Genomic DNA, 23,467 nt, shown 5'->3' with positions numbered 1-23,467 from the left:
TTTCTTGTGCTTTGTGCTCACCACTTTCCATTGAAAATGAATCATGAATAGTTGACTGATTGACTGGCAGATGAATTGAAATTCTAAGTGAATGGTGGCACTCCCTGATGTTTTTTTCTTCAGCTCATGACGGTGATTTTTTTCCCTCTTTTTCTTAAAGTAAAAACTTACTGTGTTTTTTTTCTTTCCCTTCATCTTTGCACTTGAACCATTGGTTGAAATAAATCTGTCTGGGTCCACTGGGTTCATTAGGTTACGTGTGTATTGCACAAATGGGATATTTTTTGGGCTATTTTGCAGCTATTTGTTTAAGCCACGATATGGCAATGTGTCCGTTTGTATGTCTTTGTGCCTTAGTGTCCAACCGGCCCACTTGTCCTGTGGTGATGTGCTGTAATGTAGTTAATGTGGAGTCATTTATCCCTCTTCAAGGACAGCGGGGACACGAAGAGTTAGCGAGGCAGACACAGACAGAGAGGGAATGAGGATAAATTGGTGGGTGGCAGAGGAGCTAAGATTGGGGACTTGGATAGAAAGGAGGTCTGGTTAAGAGACATAAATACACACACAGACAAACATGCTGTGTGTGCACACATTGAGGAGTTGATGGGGAGTCACTTATCTGCTGGGGGGTAGCTGTGTGAGACAAGGTTAATGTTCCTCTACAAAATTTCTGGATGCTCAGGAGACATGTGCGCAGAGACGTATACACGGCCAGCTGTTGTGGTCCTTCATTCTGCCCAACAATTGGCATTAATTCAGGACAAAGACAGCTACTAATTGTATTTTTAAGGAGCTCTCTTCTAATTTACTTGTCTATGAATGCATGAATTTTCAGTCTTCATTAGGTAACATTTATAATTTCAAACTATTTTTTAAATTCTTGCCCAGATGGAAAAGAAATAGTAAAAACTTATAAAAGACTTGCATAAGATGTGGCCTACTTCATATAGTGAATCATATAAGGCTTATATGATTTACTCATGAAAGTGGCCACTTTCTCATTACTTTCATATATTGTTTTAGTAAGTATCCAAAACGTACAAGTTTCATTTATATAATTTTTCAAGGGATCTTATATCTGTTTTCACTCTTGTGTGCTTTTCATACAAGTTTCACACAAGACAGATACAAACCTTATAAGATTTATATATATCTTTTCCATATGAGTGAACTCTGCTAGAGTAGCTTTGTAGGATACACTGATTAAAATAATCTTTATTTACTATGCACTAGACCTTGGTGCAGCCCTTTATATTCATCCACTGTCTAAAACAAGCCAACTTTCTTCTAATTGGCTTCCCTTTGCAAACAGAACCTTTTATCAGGGGTGCGTTCCTGAGACGAACCTATTAACTATAAAGAAGTTATTTAAAGCTTTTGTCTCATAAGCAGTCCCACATATGCTAGTATCCATCACTGCAGTGGCTTGCCCTTTTTACCTACAGTGTTAGTCACTTTCCCTTTGACAGCTACTATCTAAAGCAGTTAAAGATTTTTTGGATTTGTCTCCCTCCAGTGGTTGTATATATATCACAGTGGCAGGCAGCAATTCTTGCTGATGTCCACAGTACCCACAGGAGCATGGAGATTACAGTGGCTTTAATTATAAATGCAGTCCGTTTTATTTGTGTGTCTTATGTTGTCATGTCTGGCTTTCTTGTCAGAGTGGTGTTCAGCCAGAGATGGAGGGAGGCCAACTCCATTCGGACACCCAACATCAACAGGTGCAACCCAGACATGGAGATCAGTGCTCTGATCAGCTTCATCTTCAGACCTCTGCTTCAGCTGAGGCGCTGCCGGTGAAATGGGACCAGAAGGAAACTCCAGTGGATGTTCAGGAAAGGGGCAACTCTACTGGACAGCACCAGGGTAAGCCTCTGTGGAAGCCCATTCCCCCTCTACTGCCTGAGCCTCATAGGAACACTACCACTCAGACCAGGGACCAGAGCTGCCAGACTGAGGAGCAGTTTCTGCAGACGAGTGCCTGCAAACATGGCCAGAACACAGGTGAGTATGACTGTTGTGTGCAGACTCAAGCTGTTGCACTTAAGGTTTTGAGTCGTCCGTTTATCCCATTCTCATGAGCTCATTGTTTGAGGAAAGGGTATGGGAAAATGTAGCACAACCGTTTGCTTGGTCTCATGGATGAATTGATAGATGTTGCTGGTCAGAGCTACATAATTCAAGAATAAGACAAATGTTCAAAAGGACAAAATTCAAAGGGTTAAAGGTCAGCTAAATCAACATCAGTATGTTTTGCAAAAACACTTTTCAGGGCAGTGTTTAACACTATAAAAGAAGAACAGACGAGGCTATTGTTACCACATTTGTCATTTGGTCTGTTGCATTAGTCTTTTTGCTATCCTTCAAGTTCTTCACCAAGTATATTAGTAGTCTGGACAGACATGGCTGTAAACTGCAGCATGGCTGGCTGGCATACAACCTCATGGTGGGAATTTTAGTCTTCACTCTGCACTACTCGCTGCTTTGATTCATCCACCTACAGGCTAAAACTGTCTGTCAGCCTCCTGTCAGGGCGCTGGAGTAAGGCTGGACTCCAAAGTCAAAGTGAATGGTTTGTTTATACACAGAAAATGGGAACTGCCTTTGGCTTTGAGCACCACTCTGGGCACCACTGGTTAGCTGGAGCTGTCAGACGTTTATGAAAGTTTTATTTGGGAACTGATTTATTACACTAGTTTTTTTTTTTTTTTTGCATTACTCCTCCATTCTGCTGGTGAGAATGGGATTAAATCCAATAGAAATGTATAGAGAAATGAACACAGTCCTAGTTTAAGAATAAGACGTAACCCATTATTGATTAACTTGGAAAAAATAGTCCTAATTCTCCACTTAGGATGAGAACTTGGAAAGATTTTCATGGCCAGATTGTGCATTGTCACATCTGTCCTGCTTATGTGGTGTGATTACTTTTAGCTAATGTGTTTCATGACCCCAAAACCAAGCTAAGCTTTTGGATAGAGTTGTAATTTGTACTACAAGGCTATGAAATCTACTTTTTATAATGACAGATGTTCTGTCTGAATTCTGAAATATTTGCTTTATTCTATTCTTTTGGTTTGTTAGATGAACCTTCCCTGCCTTTCATTCACAGTAGCATTCCTTCTTGTCTCATGTTTTCAGAATAGAAGAGGTGTTTTTATGCATCTCACATATGTGTACACTGATACTGTGTTAATGTCATATAGTTCTGGTAGCAATAAAGACACTGCACAGAGAAGCTCTGGTTGATCTGACTCTCTTGCAGAGGGGGATGTGGAGGTCAGAGTGGTCACTAACCTTCACCCCTGGGATTATAGCAGCATACGCAGGGGAGGTGTTGGGGGATGGTAAAGAGGAAAACATGTTCTGTCACACATTAATACATAATCTTCATCTCTATCAAAGCCTCTCACACAGTTGTCATTTACCTTTTTGTCTCTGTCTCTTCCTGCCACCGTCTCTGTGGGTGTATTACTCTGTAAGCTAGTCTCTTTCACTTTTATGTGTCTCTCAGGGTGTTTTCACACCTCTACTGTTTAGTTTGTCTGAGCAGAACAACCGCACTGAGACCTATGGATGAGTGGTCTGGGTCTAGTTCACGAAAAACTCCAGAGCAGTTTGTTTACAGTTAAAATGTGATCTAACCTCAGTCCGACGAACTGTGAAATATCACCCAGATATACTGTTTAGAGAAATTCTCCGTGTTATCAAGAACACAGTACCTTTTTCATTTTGTTTTATTGCTGCTGCCCCAGTAACATCTAGCCAATAAGCAGACTCAATGTTCTCACTTGGTTCACTTGGAGTTTGCTTGGGCTTTTTCTCTGTGTGAAACAAAACCCACATCTTGGAAAGAGGCTACACGCTTACAAACTCATGAAAGAATTCAGATCAGAGTAAACCAACCACAGTTACACCACTTTCACACAAAACAGGTCTACTCAAGGTGTGTATGGCATTTTGAGTAGACCTGCCTCCCAGTATTGTAGAAACTTCTTAAAAGTAGACAATTGATAACTAGATGAAAGTAATGTGATAACTTTGTATTGTTTATAAACATGCTGTTTAAAAATAAAATATTGATACCACTAAAGCAGTGGTCCCCAACCCCCGGGCCTCGGACCGGTACCGGTCCTTGAGTCGTTTGGTACCGGGTCGCGAGAGTTGACGCTCAGGTGTGAAATGTATGGTTTTCAGGGTTTTTATCGGGTTTCAGCGTTATTTTGTTATCGTTTTTATCGTTAACTCAGTTTTCCTGGGTCTTTTCACGTGTGTTATGAATAAATCTTCTGTTTTTCGGTACCGGTACTAGTTTTATTTTGTTGTATTTATCCGCGACACCTTAAAGGCCAGTCCGTGAAAATACTGTCGGGCATAAACCGGTCCGTGGCGCAAAAAGGGTTGGGGACCGCTGCACTAAAGGACATGTGAAATAATTATGTAATTGTTCTTTTTGTTTGCCTTTGTTAAAGTTATACTGACTTAACTTGATAAAAAAAGACAAAAGACAAAACCCTTTATCACATTTTCTATTCATATCACAGTAATGTTGTTGCCTTGATGCATTTTAATCACAGTAATCATGACTTAAAAATCTGGCTGCCCTAGTTGGCATTAAAATATATTGTACCAGTGCAAAATTTTTAAACATGAAATGTCTCAGCTTCTGAATTCCAACATGAGATTAATTAACGTCATCTTGGAAATAGCAGAGCTTTCCACGAATTAACAGAATGCCAGTCAAAGGGTACCGCTACAATCTCCAAGATACACAAATGGTAGTTTGTGGGCTGTAATATATGTGCATGCTTCAGAGGGAGACAAACAGTGGATATTTGTCACAACTGGAAGCAATGATAATGTTTTATTTGGAGCCTTGTGGTAGCCTTGCTTTTACAAACAGCTCTTTTGTCGCAGTAGAAATAATGTTCTCAATGGCATCTTATTTTTTGAGGTGATAACAGGGTGTGTGGTGGTGTATGTGAAGGTAAACACCCCGTGGTTGTTTGTATGCCCATCTCAGATTGTATTGATGTAAAAAAAAATTGTTCATGGAATACAAAAAAATAATTACATACAAAATAAAAATTATGCCCTCATTCTACCTTTTATTATAGAGGAGGTAGGATGAGGGCACTTTACCTACCCATAAGTCATTTCAGTAAACCACTGCAGGTCTTTCAGCCACAGTCAGCTTCTATAAATAATGCAAGAACCAAAGCTCTGCTCCTGCTATGTTATATTTAATGTTTTATACAACAGAAAACTAAATTTGTTTGACTCTAAGACCAATACGTTCAAACTTCTTTCTTTCCATGAATGTGTGCTGATTGTGTTCATTGTGTTGTGGCACAGGATGTTGTGATCACATCCTAATGATGCATTTTATTTTATTTATTTATTTATTTATTTATTTATTTATTTATTTATTTATTTATTTATGTTTACAAAAAATGACAGTGACGTGGTGGTTGCTGCTTGGTAGCTTGTTTCTGATGATGACCACAGGTTTTGAATTGAAGACTAAAACAGTAATTGTATTTTAAAAAAAACAAAAGCAAATAAACAACAAACTTACGGTCTGAAAATGGTTTAAAAAGCTTTAAAAAAAGGTTTAAAAAGTGTTTCGTTCAATCAATAACAAACAACTATTATCACTAAGGCCAATAAATAACACTGTGGCAACAAATTTGATCTTTCATGCAGGTAGAAAATTTTATATCTGATTTACATTTTTAAAACTTGTTGGCTAGTACTGTTACACTGAGAGTGAACATAAATCAATTCAACTTGCATGAAAACAAGAGAGGAGTAAAGGACAATTGTCTCCCTGTATTATATGACAATTGAATGAATGATTACATGCATTAAAGGGAAGCTAGTGAAAAAGCTGGCACATACGTCAAACAAAACATTAAATCCCTGCCATGATCAGGATTGCTGCTTTCTCAGTCTATATCCTCCAGTAATTGCAGGTCATGCATAAGCAAAAAATATTCTCCAGTGCACATCAGTAAATTTCGCCATGTTCCTCTTTTGGCAGATAATGTGGCACTGTGCTAGACCCAAGTCGGAGTATCCAATCCTTTGCTGTCGCCGACCTCTGTTGGAATCGGCACAAAAATTTGCCAGCAGCACGCCTCTGCCCTCCCACTGCACATTTTTCATCACTCCCACTTGAGCTGTAGTCCTCTGAGCAATCCCTGCAGAGAGATTTCATTTGTAAAGGGTGTTTTTTCATTTACACCCATGTCCTGTGTTTCCTTTCCGTTATAATGCTGATCCTAGAAGGCAAAGATAGAAGGCATGCTTTCTCATTTTGTGTGTGTGTGTGTGTGTGTGTGTGTGTGTGTGTGTGTGTGTGTGTGTGTATTAGAAGGTAATGATTTCAAAATGAATCACTATCCTGAACAGACTTCATTGTCTGACTCTGATTGTATTTGCCCTTTAAGCACTGGCGTTGGCAATATACTTTGTTCCCACCAGCTCCCCAGAATTTCTAGGTGATGCTTTATTTCTCAGTGGCTTTCATACTCTGTTGTAATTACACGCTCACTTTAATAAAATGCTCTCTCTCTTTCTCTCTTTTTAGGTCTCTGTGTGGAGCCGGGTGATCCTCCTCTGCTCCAGCAGCCTCTGCAGACCTCCAAGTCTGGGATTCAGCAGATAATTGAATGCTTCCGTTCTGGTTTGTGTTTTCTTATTGTCCTTCATTTCATTCTTATTTATGAACTCCTGTCATTGCTCCCTTCTTTCAGTTGAATATGTGTTGACAGTTTTCACAGTGGAGTGCCATAAGGAATTGTGATCTAATCCCAGTAACACATCAGCAGGATTGCCATCCTTTATACCACAAATTTTATTGATTTCTAATTTGTTTATTTAATAGATTAATTGGTTAGTCTGTAAAATATCAGCAAATTGCTACATTGAAAAGAGGCAACCCTGAACTGGATAAGGAGTTAAGAAAAAAGGATCCCTCTCTTCCATCCATCTTGCACTTCTTGATTCCTGAAGCCATGATTATGCTCTCTTGCGGACAAGGACATGAACAGCTGTAGACACTGTGGTCAGTCTGCTTGAAGTCTGCCTGAAAGGCACATATGTAGATGATGTATTGCGATGTAAAGTCTCCTTATCTGATGACAGTGAGCACCTATTAGCTGGTCTTCCTTTGCCCAGCAGTGCTTTACAGTTCCTCCTGGGTCTTCCCGAGGCTATATAACTATAAAACCTCTCCAGTGATTTCTGGGTCTACCCCCGGTTCTCTTCCCAGCTGGGAATGCTTGAAAAGCTTTCCAGAGCTCATGCCCATAGGTGAAGGTTCAGACACAGATTTTATTAAATCGAAAGCTTTTCCTTCCAACTAAGTCTCTTAAAACAAATCAACAGTACAATACAATAGTCATTAATATTCAAAATACTGTAGATTATGTTTCTGTTGAAATAATGATTATTCTGCTTGAACTCAGCCAGTTGTGTTTAGTCTGATCTTCTGCTCTGTACCTCTAAATTGTAAGCGCACTGTGGTTATGCCTTGCTGTTGTAATCCATGCCACTACACATATAGTTCTGAGCCAGTGGCAGAGGGCAAAGGATAAAATGAAGTGGCAGGTGTGTGTGTGTGTGTGTGTGTGTGTGTGTGTGTGTGTGGTTCTGACATCTGTGTGAGTCCCACATGTAAATAAAAGGAAGGTGCAGCAATGCGTCACATACCCAATAAAGCACTGAACAGATGCGCAATTGAAATGAATGCTGAATGACAGTTTTTGAAAAAGTAAAAGTGATGAAAGGAGTGTAGTCCTTAATACAAAGACTTCATTATCATTATCAGAAATCCTTTAAAAGAACAAAGTACTAATTCCAGGGATTATGATATCTATCACAGTTACCCTACAGGGTTTTCATGCATACAGGAACTTATCATTCCTCTGTGATTAATCCTAATTTTCTATGCGGTTTCTTATATCAAGATATAATACAGAGTCCTAAAAAAAGTGAAAATATAAATGAATTCAAATTTTATCTAATAAAATGTCCTTCAGCATAATGATGCTGCAGCCAACCTACGCTTAGGGCTGTTTTTGAAAATACTGTATCTGTGCTTTTGACTCCTTATATTTTTGTTGCAGGCACCAGCCAGCTAAAACACATGCTGCTAAGGGAGGTGGACACCATCTTTGAGTGTAAACTGTGCCGCAGTCTGTTCAGAGGCCTGCCCAACCTCATCACACATAAGGAGTACTACTGCCTATCACGCCTGCCTGAATCTGATGGTCAGTGACAACGTGCCTAAGCATGAAGACACACATTCGTCAACATGTCTGGAATACATCTTCATGATCCAAATTCTGCTGAGAAAGCCCCCAAAAGAGCAGAGAAGATGCCTGAAAACTCAGTAATAAAATCAATAGGTACAGCAAGAACTGGGGACAGACCTTTTGTGAAGACTGGGGGCATTCAAATTAACTTGTTAACACCCCCAGACAAACTGTAAGTCCCCGGATAAAGCAGGGATCAAACTTCACTTCAGCTTGGGCCCCATAAATCCCTGAGGTTACCCACACACAAATGCCCTTGGCAAGGGGAAAAAAAGCCTCTGATTTCTTTAACGTCGCCTTCTGCTTCTTCAAATTTGACTTTATCTCACTCCCAAGGTTCCTTTACTCTCTTTCATGCCATCTGTCTCATACTCATTATTGTCTCTGTCTTTGTACACACAAACCCACATCCCATTGCACATCTATCCATCATGCAGTTTCTCCTCTCGTACTACTAAGCAGAGTGACTTTGAACTCGCACCATTTGTTTTATCTACTCCTCATTAGCCATAGTATGAGTCCACGTCTCTTTGCTTTACAAGAGGAAGGATGTACACTAAGAAAGTCTTCAAGCAATTTTTCCATTAGCTTTCTCTGCTTTCTTTTAAGAAACAGTGCTGTCTTGGTATGAACAGTCAGTTATATTATTTACCTTGTAAAAAAAAAGTCTTTTAATTGTATCTTATCTTCATCTGCTTTTTGATCTGTGCGGCAGTAAGTACAGCTTTGTTTTTGTTTTTCCTAATCGGGAGTCTATCAACTAAGGTTTGTTGTGTATTATATTAGAAAATGACTCATTCATACTTGTTCAATACAGGTATGACCCATGATGCACTACATAAAAGTGCAAGACAACCCTACAGTGCAGACACTGACATCATGATTACATTGCCAGTAGGGATAACAACCACAGAGGCAGACTTTACAGTAACAGCACTGGTAGCTATAAAGTGTGTATAAATATACCAGAGGATAACATATGTGGTTATTCAAAGAGCGTAAATTTCCTTGTGCCATTTAAGGTGGCTGTGTATGTCTCAATGTAGAGCTAGTGAGGTATGTTAGTCTATAGCAGAGGTGTCAAACTCCAGTCCTCGAGGGCCAGCATCCTGCCTGTTTTTGAGACATCCCTGCATTACCTGCTGCTGATTATCTGGTTTACATGTGCTTTGCCAATAAGAAGCTACAAGGGCAGGCTAGTTGGAAAACAAGCAGGACAGCAGCCCTCGAGGCCTGGAGTTTGTCACCTGTGGTCTAAAGCATGTCCATACAGTGTAGACATGCTAGAGTGTAAAATATGACTGAGTGAGTGCAGCCTGTGTTCACTCTCTTGGTGCCCCAAGCTTTGAGGAGGCTTACTGCCTGGGAGAGGAAGCTATTTCAGTGTCTGGGAGTGTTGGTTTGGATGCTCAGATATGCCGGACAGCAGAGCAGTAAACAATTGATGGGAGGGCTCTGTAGAGCAGATACAGTGTTCATTGTATAGTTCTGTAAGTGGTAGGGCCACAGTGATCTTCTCTGCTGTCCTTATAATCCACCTGAGGGACTTTAAATCAGTTTTGTTGCAGTTCCCATACCACACAGTGATTTATAAGAATAAAATAAGGGCTTTATTATTGTTGAGGAAACCCTAATCCTGTCAAGAGTAAACATTTGCATTTACTTGAAATAAAATACTCTTTGTGGATAAGGATATGTGCTAATCTAAAGTTGCACAGAGACAGTGTTTTGTAGCCCTGCACCCTCATCCATTCACTACATAACCTGAATCACCACAACCACTCTACACTCCAACCATATTAAATGTTGTTTCACTCTCTCCTCTTTTCAGTAGCACAAAAGAAAATTAAAGAGAAAAGCTGGTCGGCCCCTGTGAGATTATTTTGTCCGTTTAGATTTGGGCACGTTTATCTGATGCCTTTGTGCAATTTGCCACAGGTCAGAGATTTTAAATGAATACAATGACTGCTTCTGTTTCTCTTTTTAATAGTATGATGTAGCAGCTCATTAGGCCAAATTGCAGTCTTTCAGGTGATGGCATTACAGCTGAATGAGGATCATTTTCCACTAATTAAAATCTTTTCATTTTGGGTTACCTTGTCTTCATGATCTTTTTTTCCGATATATATTCAAATATCCTTTCTAAATGGGTGTTGTCAGTATAACATGGCTCTGTAGTAACCTCATGTGAACACAGCCGGTATTAGCATTTTATTTTTAGCAAGGCAAATGTTTTCATGACAAATTTCTAGCTTGCTCTTTATAAGGCAGCTGCACCAGAATAGCCTTCAAGTCATACAGACTTAAGTTCAGCTTCTAAAGATTTCACTGAGACTGAACATCTGTGTCACACTCATATACTTGTGTTTATTTGTGTTTATTTGCATACATTTGTTTTTCTTTTGTGTATTATGTGACAAACAGCTGATTGATTGTTTCTTGGGATTTTTCTTTCATAGGTTCATCAGGTGATGACAGGCAGAGTGTTGCCATGAAGGATTTACTGGATGCTATCTATCCACGAGCCGATCGGCCAGATTACGTAGTCCGACTGGAGCCCATTCAGACCACCACAAAGGCTGTGTTTCAGTACCTCACCACAGAGGAGGAGCTTGCTCGGTTTCCATCACACACACCCAGGTCAGCACTGCGCTGATGGAGTAAGATGTACCACAACTTCTAAGATCATGTCTTTTCTTCATTTCTGATATATTTGTATTTCTTGCAGTGCCAGAGAGAGTCCAGTAAATTGGGAGGGCGAATCAATGGAAAGTGTGGAGAATAACCAGGCAAACCAGACAGCTGGACCAGAAAGCCACAACAGCCCAGGACACAACCAGGGACAGAGGAGATGGGAGCCTGAAGAGGAGGCTAAAGAGGAGCAGCCACCGCCTGAGGATGAGGGGTCCAACAGTGGGGTAGGTGTTGCAGAGAACAAAGACAAATCGTTGTCTTCTTTGTGATGCTGAGTAACTCAGTCTTATTTCTCTCACTCTCATTCAGGTTGAAGATGTGACAATCTCCTGTTGTCTTTGCGGTCAAGACTTCAACTCGCGCCGCAGCATCAGACGCCACTGCCGCAAAATGCACCAGACAAAACTCGAGGAACTCAGAAAGTTTACAGAGACACGCACAGTTCCTACGAGCTTGCTGTCCATGGTGAAAGGTATGCAATCTGTATTTGTGCTGGTAAATTGACTAGTAGTTTCTGTTGTGCTTTTCCTGTCCTGACAAATTATAATATCTAACAAAACTTACTTAAAATTGTGTCCTTTCCCACAATCCTCCTTGTTCTTTAAGAAAAAAGAAAAATAAATGGATCTTTGCATTACTGTAATATTAATAACTTGCTCCCTCTATTGTGTAACAGTATTTTGCATACCCTTACAATATTTGTAAAAGTTATTGACTTGTTTTTACAAAGAACTGACACTGAAAAGCTTCTTTTGGTTCCTCTGTTATTCACAAAGGGTCACCACATCAGATGGTATGCCCTTCCTGGAACAGCCCTGAAGGCATTTGTTTCACCTCCCAGTCTCTCAAACTGGGGATCTTTTGAGTGTTAGGTGAATGTAAACCTTCAAAAAATGTTCATGTCTTTAGCCTGATGAAGTAAAAGGCATTTATTACTCATTTAAACCTACCTCGAGTGCCTGGGCTTGAATTTTTTTAGATGTCATTTTTGGTAACATTGTTCTAAACATTCCACGTGAAGTATCGAATTGTGGTCATTTGCTATTATTCATTGTTCTTTGTGTTTACCTACCATGCTACCATTTTTTAATGTTAAATGAAATTTTTACTTTTCCGCAGGAATTATCGTTCGCAATAATAACCCTTTTCATGACACCACAGGTCGGCCGAGGACACTCAGCACACCTACTGGAAAGTCATGTCCAGTGTGCCTCAAAACCTTCGCTACCAAAGCTAATGTGCGACGCCACTTTGATGAGGTGCATCGTGGTCTGCGAAGGGACACCATCACACCCAGCATAGCCTCACGTCCCGGCCAGCCCTTCTCACTGGAAGTCACGCCTCCCAGAAAGAGCAGCAATGCCTCGCCAACACGTGGCCACAGCTCCAAGTCCACCCCTGTGAACTCTAAAACATCATCTTCAAACCAAAACCAAGCCAAACCTCAGACTCAGCTCCCGGCCTCGACACAGGCAAACTCGGCATCATGCCGCTGCACGCTCTGCAAGAGGAATTACAGCTCACAGGTAGGGTTTGTTAATAAGTTGGTATTTTGTCGTCATGTAATTTGCTCCTTCAGAAAACAAACGTGAATTAATTTTTGAATTTCAATTGTGTGTTTCAGCTCATGTTGAAGAGGCACATGCGTATAGTCCACAAGATATACAGCATGAAAAGCAGCAAGTCTTCTAGTACAGCAACGTCCACCGCTGCAGCAGCCACTTCCAACAGCAGCAGCACTAACTTGTCTGTCAGCAACAATGTCAGGGTTAAGGAGGAAGCAGTGGAGCCCTCGGATGAAGAAGACGACGAGGACATTGTCAGCAGTCCAGCACCTTCTCCTAGTGACAGCACTGGCACAGCTAAAGGAGTTTCTGTGGCACACAATGCCACGAAGGTGAAGGAGGAAGAGGCCCCGTCAAGCCCAAAAATGACATCATTATCATCATCATCCTCCCGTGGGGGAAACGCGTGTAGTGGCAGCATGGCCACCAAAATGACGAAACTGTCAGTGGGCTTTGACTTTAAGCAGCTCTTCTGCAAGCTGTGCAAACGACAGTTCAGCTCACGTCAGAACTTAACAAAACACATTGAGCTGCACACAGACGGCAACGACATCTTCATTAAGTTCTACCGCTGCCCTCTCTGTCGCTACGAGTCGCGTCGCAAGCGCGACGTCTTGCGTCACGTGACCGTAGTTCACAAGAAGTCATCCACGTACCTCGCCAAGATCATGCCCAAACTGGAGAGTAGGGCAGTGAAGAGGCTAGCAGAGGTAGTCCTCAACAATTCGAACAAGAGGACAGGCAGCAGCGTCAAAGAGGAAGTGAACGGACGTCACGCTTCGTCGTCTTCCTCCCCCTCACCTCCCGTCACCCGTAAGCAAGAGTGCTCCACAACTGGCCCAACAGCCTCTTCAGCCTCCTCTTCCTCTGCCCCACCTCCAGCCCCCGTCACTCGTAAACAACAGGAGCTGTCGTCGACAGTCTTCACCCCGTCCCCTCCCGTCACCCGTAAGCAAGAGAGACAGCAGACCCATCAGCACCACCCCATCAGCCCCCCGCTGACCCGCCGCAGCGAAAAACACACACACCAACGCAACAACTCCTCCTCCTCCACCAACACCAACACCACCACCTCTTCCTCACCCAGCAACCAAACCCCACACACGCGGCGACATGACGCCCAGTCAGAGAGCAGCACGGGGACATCGTCCACTGAAGTCAGAGTGACAAAGAATTTCTCCCTTCACGCTTGTGACCAGTGTGGACGGGCCTTTGCTAAGAAGGTATGACTGACACGAATTCTCCCTGTGAGAATAGGCAGATACTGACAAAGACCAAATAACCTTTGTTTATACCACAGAAAGTCTTACAGAGGTTAAAAATGTCAACAGTTTTAAAGAGTGCTCTGACCGAGACAGGAAGTAGCACAAATTTGCATTTAAATGAGTCACCTTGGACTCTCTGCAGTTTTCTGGTATATAAGCAAAATGATTAATTGATTAATCAAAGTCATCCATAGATTAAGCATTCATCCGTATGCTATTTTTCCTGCAACCACAACATTAAAACACATTTGGCCAGTAGTGACTTCATAAAATGAAAATAAACCACTAGCATACATCTGCATAACATTTGAATGTATTTGTGAATGATTTTCCTCAGTTGTACCTGGAGTCACATAAGCGAAGCCATCGTAACGCAACGACAGCAGCAGCCAGCAGGAGGAAAGGAGTCAGCACCCGCTCCAAATCCCTGGTCTGGTGAAAAACAGTGTAAGAACACAGAGTTTCCCTCCAGTGCAGCGAGTCCGCTGCTTCATCGCTGCCTCGTTCTCACCCTGCCAGTTTGTCTTTTTGTTTTTTTGTCTCCCTCTCTGTTTCCTGATGTGTGTGCCAAAACTGCAAAAAGACAAGCTCCTGCAAGATGCATTTATACCTGAGCAAATCTATAAATGTGTTTGAGATGGGCCAGTTTCCTTTGTGGCAGGAAATGTGTGTTTATTTGTTAGTCTTGAAGACCACTCCCTGGGCAGAGATGAGAAATCCCAATCAGCCTCCTCCTCCTTCTCCTCCTTTAATTAACTGCTTGGCATGATTTACCAGCTGTTTCCTGCATGCTCACTCTCACTTACTTCTCTGTGTATCACTCTGCTCATTAGAAGTCTTTTTTCTTACCTCCTGCTTCTCCCTTGATTCTTCGTTTAACTCATTCTGATCATTTTTTTACCCTCACTTTTACATTGCTCTCTGTCTCCACACAGACCCCCTGGAATAAAGGGTTAGCGAGCCACTAACGATGACAAACTGGAAAAATAATAGGCAGATGGAGCAAGCACAGGAAAAAGATGATGGAAATGTGAAGGAAACAAACAAAAAAGGAACAACGGAGCCCGATGGAGGAGTGAAGTACAAACAGTTTTATGTTCCACATTTGCTTAAGAACCAAATATATTGTTGGAATCTCACATTCATGTATAATTTCATGATGAAGCCAGCCAGCATGCTGGATGGTGGCGCTGCTATCTACACAGAGACTCACTACTGGTATATATATTCTCTATTTACCTACTACAAGATGTGAATATGGATCCATATGCAGATGACTAGTTTGTACTGCTTTGCTCCTGTAAACGGCCTTTAGTAAAAGGATGAAGTTAATCTATGTGTGTGTGTGTGTGTGTGTGTGTGTGTGTGTGTGTGTGTGTGTGTGTGTGTGTGTGTGTGTGTGTGTGTGTGTAAGAGAGGGAGGGAAATCAGACCTGGATTGTGGTCTCTGCAAAAAACAGACTGAGAGATAAAGCTAAATTAACCCTACACAAAATGAACCTATATCCTTACAGCAGCATTTCATTAATTTATGACTTATATGTATGTCCATATCTTAAATTGGGTGTGATGCAGACCTATTATATTCAGCTGGTTCATCTGCTTTCCCCCCTCTTACTTGATTCCTGTGTTGATTGGACCACTTTTGTGCCCTGCTGTCTTTCCAGGAAGAGAAACTGTAGCCAAAGTGTTTGATGCTCGCCTTAGAATTGAATAGTCTCTATTTTGTCACGTACATTGTCCCAGAAATTTAAACTTGTCGGATTTAGTCATCTCTAAAGTGACCAACAAGTTCAGATGTTATGAATTACAGGGTACAGCCAAAGAAAAGGAAATACCAGAGTGGATTTTTAAGTTTTCTTTAAAGATTTAAAAAACAAAATGTGTGCGTGCTTCTTCTAATATCACTTCAATCAGTTTCATGTGGTAATCACTGTTTTTTTCTGCCTTATCTACTTGGTGTGATTGCATGTTTGTAAAGGGTGTTTCCTTTACCATGACAGTACCCTGTACCACCAGGTTATCCTTCCAGAGAACGTTTTTGTACTCTGGAAGGAATCTTTCACTTTATAGAAATGAATCAAATTCCCACTTATAAAAGTCTGAAACAACACGTGGTACAGCAGGGGAAACATTTGGACTATCAAACTGACACCGTGCATGCTAAATTACAGCGAGAAGGAACTGAACAGCACATTATGTGGAGTAATGTGTGCTTGAATGTTTGCAGGATGTGACAGGTCACCAACAGCCATACTGCCTTAAACTGTTAACTGGAAGACATTATTTTCTTACCACTGTCATCTTGCTGATTCTTCCTTTAGTTACTGTACTTTCCATCACAGGTCCTGGTAGATGTGTCTCAACCTCAGTGCCTAAAGCAGCACGCATGGCAGGTTTGAATAATAAGAAAGCCACAAATCCAGAAAGCAAAACTATTAAATTCCCCTTATTTAACAATTGGCATTAAGTATTTTGTTACATCCACTTAAACATGCAGGGGCATGAACTTTTCTTTCCCTTCTTACCTGTAAGATTGTTTTTTGTTGTTGTTGTTGTTTTTTTTTTACCAAGTACTGTATGAATTCCATTCAAAATATGATTTCCTGTACCCAAACTTGAGAGGGATGGAAGGGTTGGGGTTTACTTGTTTGCTAACAGCTCCTGATGGTAGTCTTTGAGCCACTGGCACATAAGAGTTGGAAAGAAAGGATCAAGGAAGACCAAAAGCAGATATGTCTTACTGTTCAAACAGAAAGCCATGAAATGGAACAAAACCTGAAAAAAAGGAAAGACCAAACTTTATTTTTATAACCCAAAATGCTAGAGCAGCGAGGTCTTGACAGTGTGTATATATCGATCCATCCTGCACGGATGGTATAAATAATAGTTCTAATAGTCAAAATAGTTACTCACTTGTGTTGGTTGGCCATATGCTTTTAACACGTCTGACTAGTTACAACTCTGTAATTGTTTATTGCTGAGGCAAGCTTGCATTGTTCCACCATTAGTTCTTTTCTTTTTCTTTTCTTTTTTTAAAATCTTACACTGTTTGAAGGAGGAGATTTTGTTGTTGAAATGTGTCCAGAAGAGAGCAGGAATGAAACCTCAAGAGACTTTTAGATTATTATTATTATTTTTTAATTTTGACATTTCTTTAATCATAAGTTGTAATGTTATTAAGCTCACCTTCTAGAGCATTTGACAAGCGTTAGAAAAGCCTTTCAGTGACAAGAATGTTGAAACCAACCACTTAAATAAAACTATACTGCTTTAAACCTCAGTAGGTTGTTGTGTGGCTTTGTCTTTTTCTCTCTCTTTGAAGTGTGAGTCACCTACTTCAATCAGTCTTGTTTGTTTACAACGTTTGCAGATTTCATTTGGTTTTTCAAGAATTATGTCTTTGGAGACTTGGCTTTTTTTCCCAGCTTTCCATTTTCCCCGCCCAACTTTGCTGAAATGCATCTTTTTATTTTTTAATGCCACTGAGTTGTGGTGGTGACAGTAAGAGACATTTTATTGAGTGCAGGAAATATTATTCAAAGATATGAACACATATCTATTCGTAAGTACAGTCAAAGCCTGATATCAGTAGGTCCATAGACAGTGAGCCACACCGTTACACTGGGTAATAATTTCAATCTCTGCAAACAACATTGTCAGATATGCTCACTGGCCATTTTATTAGGTACACCGTATTAAGCTGCTCATTAACACAAACATATAATTAACCAATCACATGGCAGTAGGTCAATGCTGCTGCTACTAGCAGTGTCTGCCTGTCAAGACAAATTGTTGAACATCAAACTGAGCAGCATAGTGAGGAAGAAAAGCGATTTGGGAGACTTTGTTGTGTGGCTGTTGGTGCCAGATGGACTCTTCTTTCTGCTGATCCACACAACCATCTCTAGGGTCTACAGGTAAGAGGAGGATGGTTCCTGTCGTTGAAGCAAAGGTATGCAGAAGAGCATCTCTGAACACAGATGTCAGTGGTTGAAGAGCTGATGAGCTACAGCAGCAGCCACTCCTGTCAGCTAAGAACAGGAAACTGGACAATAGAAGATACTGTCATACCTGGATATTGTTGCTAACCCCTTAAAAGTCCAGCCACCCATCTTCTGGTGGTCCATTCTAGCAGGATAACCATGCCACAAAGCTCAAATCATCTCAAACTGGTTTCTTAAACGTGAAACCAATAAGTTCACTGTAGTCAAATTAATGCTACAGTCACCAGAACTCAATCCAATAGAGCAAATTTACAGCAACCGTGTGATGATATCATGTCAATATGGACCAGAATCTTGGAGGACTGTCTCCAGCATCTTGTTGAGTCTCAGGCATGCATAATTAAAGCAGTTCTAAAAACACAAGGTCCAACCATGTACTAGCAAAGTCTAATTAAAGAAGTAGGTGTATAAGTCATGTATCTGGTGGAAATACTCGACTACCTTTAAAATTGCCCGATACAAATCTGTCACTTACTCCAATTTCAGTAGACCTATCTAGAAATGAAAGTTCTTTTGTATAAGTACTTATTACAGCTGTTTGTACCATAATAACATTAAAAAAGAACAAATGTAACGTTTTTGAAGAAGATTTCGAAAATCAACTGAAAGGAATTTGGCACGTGAAGAGTTTAGTCATCACTGTCACAGGACCTACTTCAAAGTTGACGTCCTGAGCTCAGGGGACCTGAAAACAAACAAACAAGCTAACTTATGTACAGAGGTATAAAATGAAAGGAGATGGAACAAAATGAACCCATTACTAGTGTAGACATGAAGGTTACACTTTAACTTGAAAGCTCATTTTAGTACACTTCTTATATTGGCCAATTGAGTCCATAGAATTAAAGCTCATGTACATATTTATAAAAAGAAAAACTTCAAAACTGTTTTATTCAACTCCTCCCATGACTTTTTTCTTTTTATCTTTCTTTCTTTCCTTTCTTTTAATTTTCTTTAGGAATTTGATAACGCTCACCTGCCCCTTTCCTGTTGCAATTACAAGACATCCACCGCTAGATGGTGCCATTGCTCCGCGTCTATGCACCTCCCTCCGAATCGGAAAAGCCACAAATTGGACGTGTTGCGCACATCTTACACGCTGTCACATGAGGGAACACCCGGGTCTGTTTCAATTGCCTGGTTTCTGACTCCACACAGCTTATCAAATTGTTATTACACAGCAGATGGGATGCGGTTCATTTGTTTAATTCCATTCACCACAAAGAACCATGGCGCTATGATTGTACAAAGAGGAAGAGGAGGGGTGTGTGGAAGGGGGAATCAATGGGCGCAGTAAAAAAAACCAAACAAAAAACGGACTGAAGTTGAAGCAATTAAGAGTGTGGCACAACCGCCTGAGCATATTCTGATGACTTATTAACGTGTTCTAATAACCAACGCCTTCCACTGTGGAAACAATCGATCCGATTGACTGGTAATAAACTTGATTGAATGGGTGGATTCTGCTGGACGACAGTGGCGCAATTAGAGGATGATTTGGTGCAGGCGGCAGATGCAGACCCGACGCCTCCAATACATACATATGTTTCACGTAGAGCTGGGGGACAGGGGGGTTCGCGCTTCGTGTGGCAGCTTCGTGTCGTGCGCTGTCCTTTTCAGCACCGACAACCTGGAGAAGGGGGGGTGTTGGTGGTGTTAGTGTGCGCGCGCGTACGCGGAGCAGCGCGAGCGGACTTCACGGGAAGGGTTTATGCGCAAAGTGCGGAGAGCTTAGAGAAGGAGCGGATAACAATCAGGTGGGTTTTAACAGCGTTATTGAGCGTTACTGACGAGAGTCCGCGCATGATGAATTCCTGCACTCTGTCCCCCCCTTCATCACCCTCTCCTCTCCCTCGCTCTCTTTCTCCCTCTCTCCACACCTCTCTGTCTGAGATTCATTCCTGGGCATCGACTTCATTACAGGCAGCCTCCCTCTATTGTCTCCATTAACAAGTGCGGAGTTAATAGTTGATTTTGAGCCCCTAAATCAGCTCTGTTGGTCACGACAGAACACTTTCTTTTCTTTTTTCTTTTTTTCCTTGTTTTTGTTCTTGTGTGGCAGCTGCACAGATCTGCTCCTTTCTCCAGTCATCGCCATGAGGATTGTCTAAATTGTCTTCAAATTCCTTTTGCTGTTGTGGAACAAAGAGATTTTTACTTCAGGATATACAGATATATATATTGATTGTGTGTGTGCGTGTGTGAGGGTGGAGGTGAAACTGCTGAGTTTCGCAAGGAAGTTGCTTTAGACGGACAGGGACCCCACGGAGCCTGCGGGGGAGGCTGGAGCCGGAGCATCACCGCTCGCACACTGGCGGATGATTTGATTTTCCTCATTTCCGAGGTATCTAAACACGCAGATTCTTTTCTCCACGTTACCAAATGCGCTGATCTCTTTTGCATTTCTCAGCGAGGGTGTGTGTGTGTGTTTCCCACCTTTCCCTCTCTCTCTCTCTCTCTCTCTCTCTCTCTCTCTAACACACATTCCTTTGCTGAATGGTTTTGACCAGTCTGTGTTATTCATTGTCTCAGTTTCACTGCTTCTTACTTTTTGCGGGATTTTATTGTTTTATGCATTTTTTTATTCTCTCTCTCTGTCGTGGATTTCCCCACGGTGGTGGCTGGGTGAGTACATGCTCTAACAGCACCCGTTCAAAGGTGTGTTTTACTCAGGATTGCGTGGATGTGTGTTAGGGGAAAAAATAGAGACATGATATAATGAGCATGAATTTTGCTCCTCCAGATTGCACGGGTGTTTCTCTGCTTTTACTGAGGATGGCAGTGTCTTAATTAGGCTGCAATCAGAATACCACCACTGCTGTACCGAATGAAGCCCAAAGGGCTGCATAATGAGCACACACACCCCTAGACTTTGATCTCGCACAGTCTTATTTTTGAACCTGTGAGCTCTGCGTTATCTTCTGACACATGACTTAATCACATCAGAAGCATGTGTGTGTGTGTGTGTGTGTTTTAAAGGGATGCGTAAGCTTTTTTCTGCGTGCCCCACTGATGTGTGCTGAGACTGGAAACAATCAAAAAGGCTTTAAAGGACTAAGAAAAGTCTTTTTCCCTCTGGAGGTAACATTCAGGGGTAACGTGAACTATGTTTGGAGTGTTTGGAGAAGAGACCAGGAGAAAAAAAATATACAATCAAGTTCAGCCACGTTTCATTTATTCATCTACAGCCTTGGTTAGGGTTATAACAGGTTGAACGGAAGTCGGATCCAAAGATTTGTGTGAGGGTGTGTGTGTTTTGAGGGAATCACCACTTTTTTTTTTAGTGCAGCGGTGGCCTATGAAACAGCTAAAATAGAAAAAAATAAATAAAATAAAGTGACAGCGAGAGAAGGGAGGAATAAAACGAGGCATGTATGTGAGAAGATGAAGGAGGGGGTGGCGAAGAACACCTACTTAAGGGGAAGGTGGAGGGGGGGGGAGAGGAGGATAGGGGAGAGGACAGGGCAGCAGAAAAGCTATCACTTTCTGAAAAGAGCAGTGGACTCTCAAGAGAGATGGAGACGGCCTGTAGAAGGTGATGCGATGCAGCAGCGAGGCAGACAAGACGGTGGCAGAGAGGCAGAGCGTGGCAGGGAATAAAGAGAGAGAGAGAGAGAAATGGAGGGAGGAGGAGAAGGAAGAATCTGGAAAAAAAGTGAGTGAAGAACCCCCCCAAACCTCCCTACTTGACTACACAACCAGAAGTGGGCAACAGGCTCATAGACAGCCTGCCATGGGTGTGAATTAAAAAGAGTGATGAGCCAGCTGCAGCCTTTCGGAGGGTGGGGGGGTTTAACACTCTTCATCGTTGAGCACATAAGCGTCACATCAGCGGGAGCCTCCTTCTTCGGGATTTCTTCTGCCTCCTTCTAGGCTGCCACATGGGAGAAGAGAGAAAAAAAGCAGATGTTTGAGCCTTCACAGAGTGTGACAGAGGCTCCGATTGGAAAGCCAAATAGCGGTAGCCAAACTGGTTAAGATCAGCATAAGCTCAGGTGTGTAGGGCTGCTTCATGAGCGTGCAGACAAAGGATGTCTTTTCACCTCTTAAACTTGATAATCCTCAGAGGGCGTGAGTGTAAATGAGACAGGAAACTTTTAATAACCTCGGGGCCTCAGCTCAGTCACGAGACATTCGCACGTTGCCCTGATCTGTGTTTTTTTTTTTTTAGTGCCCCACTTGAGACGTTTGCATGTAGTTACATCTTGAACCAGTGTAGCTGTTTTTTTAAAATCATAAATGCCCCCTTTCTGGTTTTAAAAATATTCATGCGGTTTGCTCCCTGTTCGGGAATATGAGATGCCTGCCAAGTGCTAAGAGCTGCAAGGATGAACTTAAAAAAGAAGAAGCAAAAAACAGGCAAAAGGATTGACAGAAAGCTGTACCACAGTTTAATGGACCCCATTGGAATATACTGAGACGTAGACTTGAGCTGGCTATAATCTAGTGCGGCTTAATGACTGGGGGGGCCCGGGCCTCAATTTAAACCCATTCTCTGCTTGAATTCAAGGCGAAAAGTGTCGAACACACAATGTTGCAGGGAGAACACTGTTAGATGAATCAGAACTGGATAACCTATATAAAGCAGGGTTTTTAATCGTAGCGGGGGCTTGGCCGTATGAGTGGCTTTGACCTAATTCCATTTAGAGTGAAGAGAAACTGATGAATTAATTGGGACAGAATTGAATTATAAATGGATTCTTCAAGAGTGCACCTCACGCTGGGATGAGATCTGAGTCCAGAACTTGTTAGGGCCTCCCGTGGGGGAAATCAAACAGGTCTGCAGAATGGTTCAGAAGTCTTTAAATGATGCTTGGCTTTCATTACAGGAAGGCTATGCTGTTGTTTTATGGGGAGACGGTGAGAAATCTTTTTTTGAAAACTGCTCTGGGATTTGATTAATGGGCCAGCAGACATATACAGTTCAAGATTATGAGTACTGTAGCCAACTCCTAAGGAGTGCTGGACATTTCAGTATTGGGTAGTGCAAATGTTTAACCCTGGAGAACCCATGGGGTCAAATTTGACCCCATGGGTTCTCCAGGGTTAAGTTAAACTAATGCATTTAGCGTTTAGGGCTATTTTACATAATAAATGGTCAGGATTGAAAATGGGCCAATCTCCTCTTGTGGTAGGTAAAAAACAAAACCCATAAAAATGATGCACGGTTGAGCATATGCAAATAAAGCAGGGATGTCAAAGTGACCACATACTGGCAAACAGGCAGATTCGTTCTATACAATATAGTTGCAGCTTTCACAGCTATAAACTATCGTTGCAAAAAGAAGAAACTGCAAATCTATAGTCATTTAATATGAAAAACTCTTACAGGATGATATAGGCAAGGCTGTAATGACTCACTGAAGCGGACCCAGTGCTGGTGTAGGTGGTACCTTCAGGTCCAGTATTGTCTAGGTTATCACATATGTGCTGTTTATTCCAGGCTTTAACGCTTGAAAAAGGAAAGGAAAGATTGAGCATGTTTTAAAATATGAATTCTCACGCATCTGTTATTTTCTCTAGGAAATGTTTATGTTTATTTACCTTCACAGTACGACTCACACGTGCATACACTAAATATAAAGCGACAGCCAGCAGCCAGTTAGTTC

The 23,467-nt window shown here is 41.6% G+C and overlaps 1 protein-coding gene across 1 annotated transcript in view; it reads left to right on the top strand.

Moving 5' to 3' along the window:
• znf800b (zinc finger protein 800b) overlaps positions 1 to 15,165 on the top strand; it is a 28,471-nt gene extending 13,306 nt beyond the window's left edge. The window contains exons 3-12 of the mRNA XM_085375849.1: positions 1,668 to 2,010; positions 6,599 to 6,694; positions 8,139 to 8,282; positions 10,787 to 10,967; positions 11,056 to 11,245; positions 11,331 to 11,493; positions 12,183 to 12,547; positions 12,646 to 13,809; positions 14,189 to 14,298; positions 14,787 to 15,165. Of these exons, the coding sequence (XP_085231975.1) occupies positions 1,668 to 2,010; positions 6,599 to 6,694; positions 8,139 to 8,282; positions 10,787 to 10,967; positions 11,056 to 11,245; positions 11,331 to 11,493; positions 12,183 to 12,547; positions 12,646 to 13,809; positions 14,189 to 14,290 (2,748 nt within the window). The 3' untranslated portion in view covers positions 14,291 to 14,298; positions 14,787 to 15,165. The remainder of the gene's footprint in view (positions 1 to 1,667; positions 2,011 to 6,598; positions 6,695 to 8,138; positions 8,283 to 10,786; positions 10,968 to 11,055; positions 11,246 to 11,330; positions 11,494 to 12,182; positions 12,548 to 12,645; positions 13,810 to 14,188; positions 14,299 to 14,786) is intronic.
• Positions 15,166 to 23,467: the final 8,302 nt, after the last annotated feature.

The sequence above is a fragment of the Diplotaxodon limnothrissa genome, linkage group LG17 (assembly GCF_057381915.1).
Source record: "Diplotaxodon limnothrissa isolate DT_005_m linkage group LG17, D_limnothrissa_male_GT1.1, whole genome shotgun sequence".
Lineage (NCBI taxonomy): Eukaryota > Metazoa > Chordata > Actinopteri > Cichliformes > Cichlidae > Diplotaxodon > Diplotaxodon limnothrissa.
The sequence above is the reverse complement of the archived record's forward strand: the minus strand, read 5'-3'. Positions and strand labels throughout refer to the sequence as shown.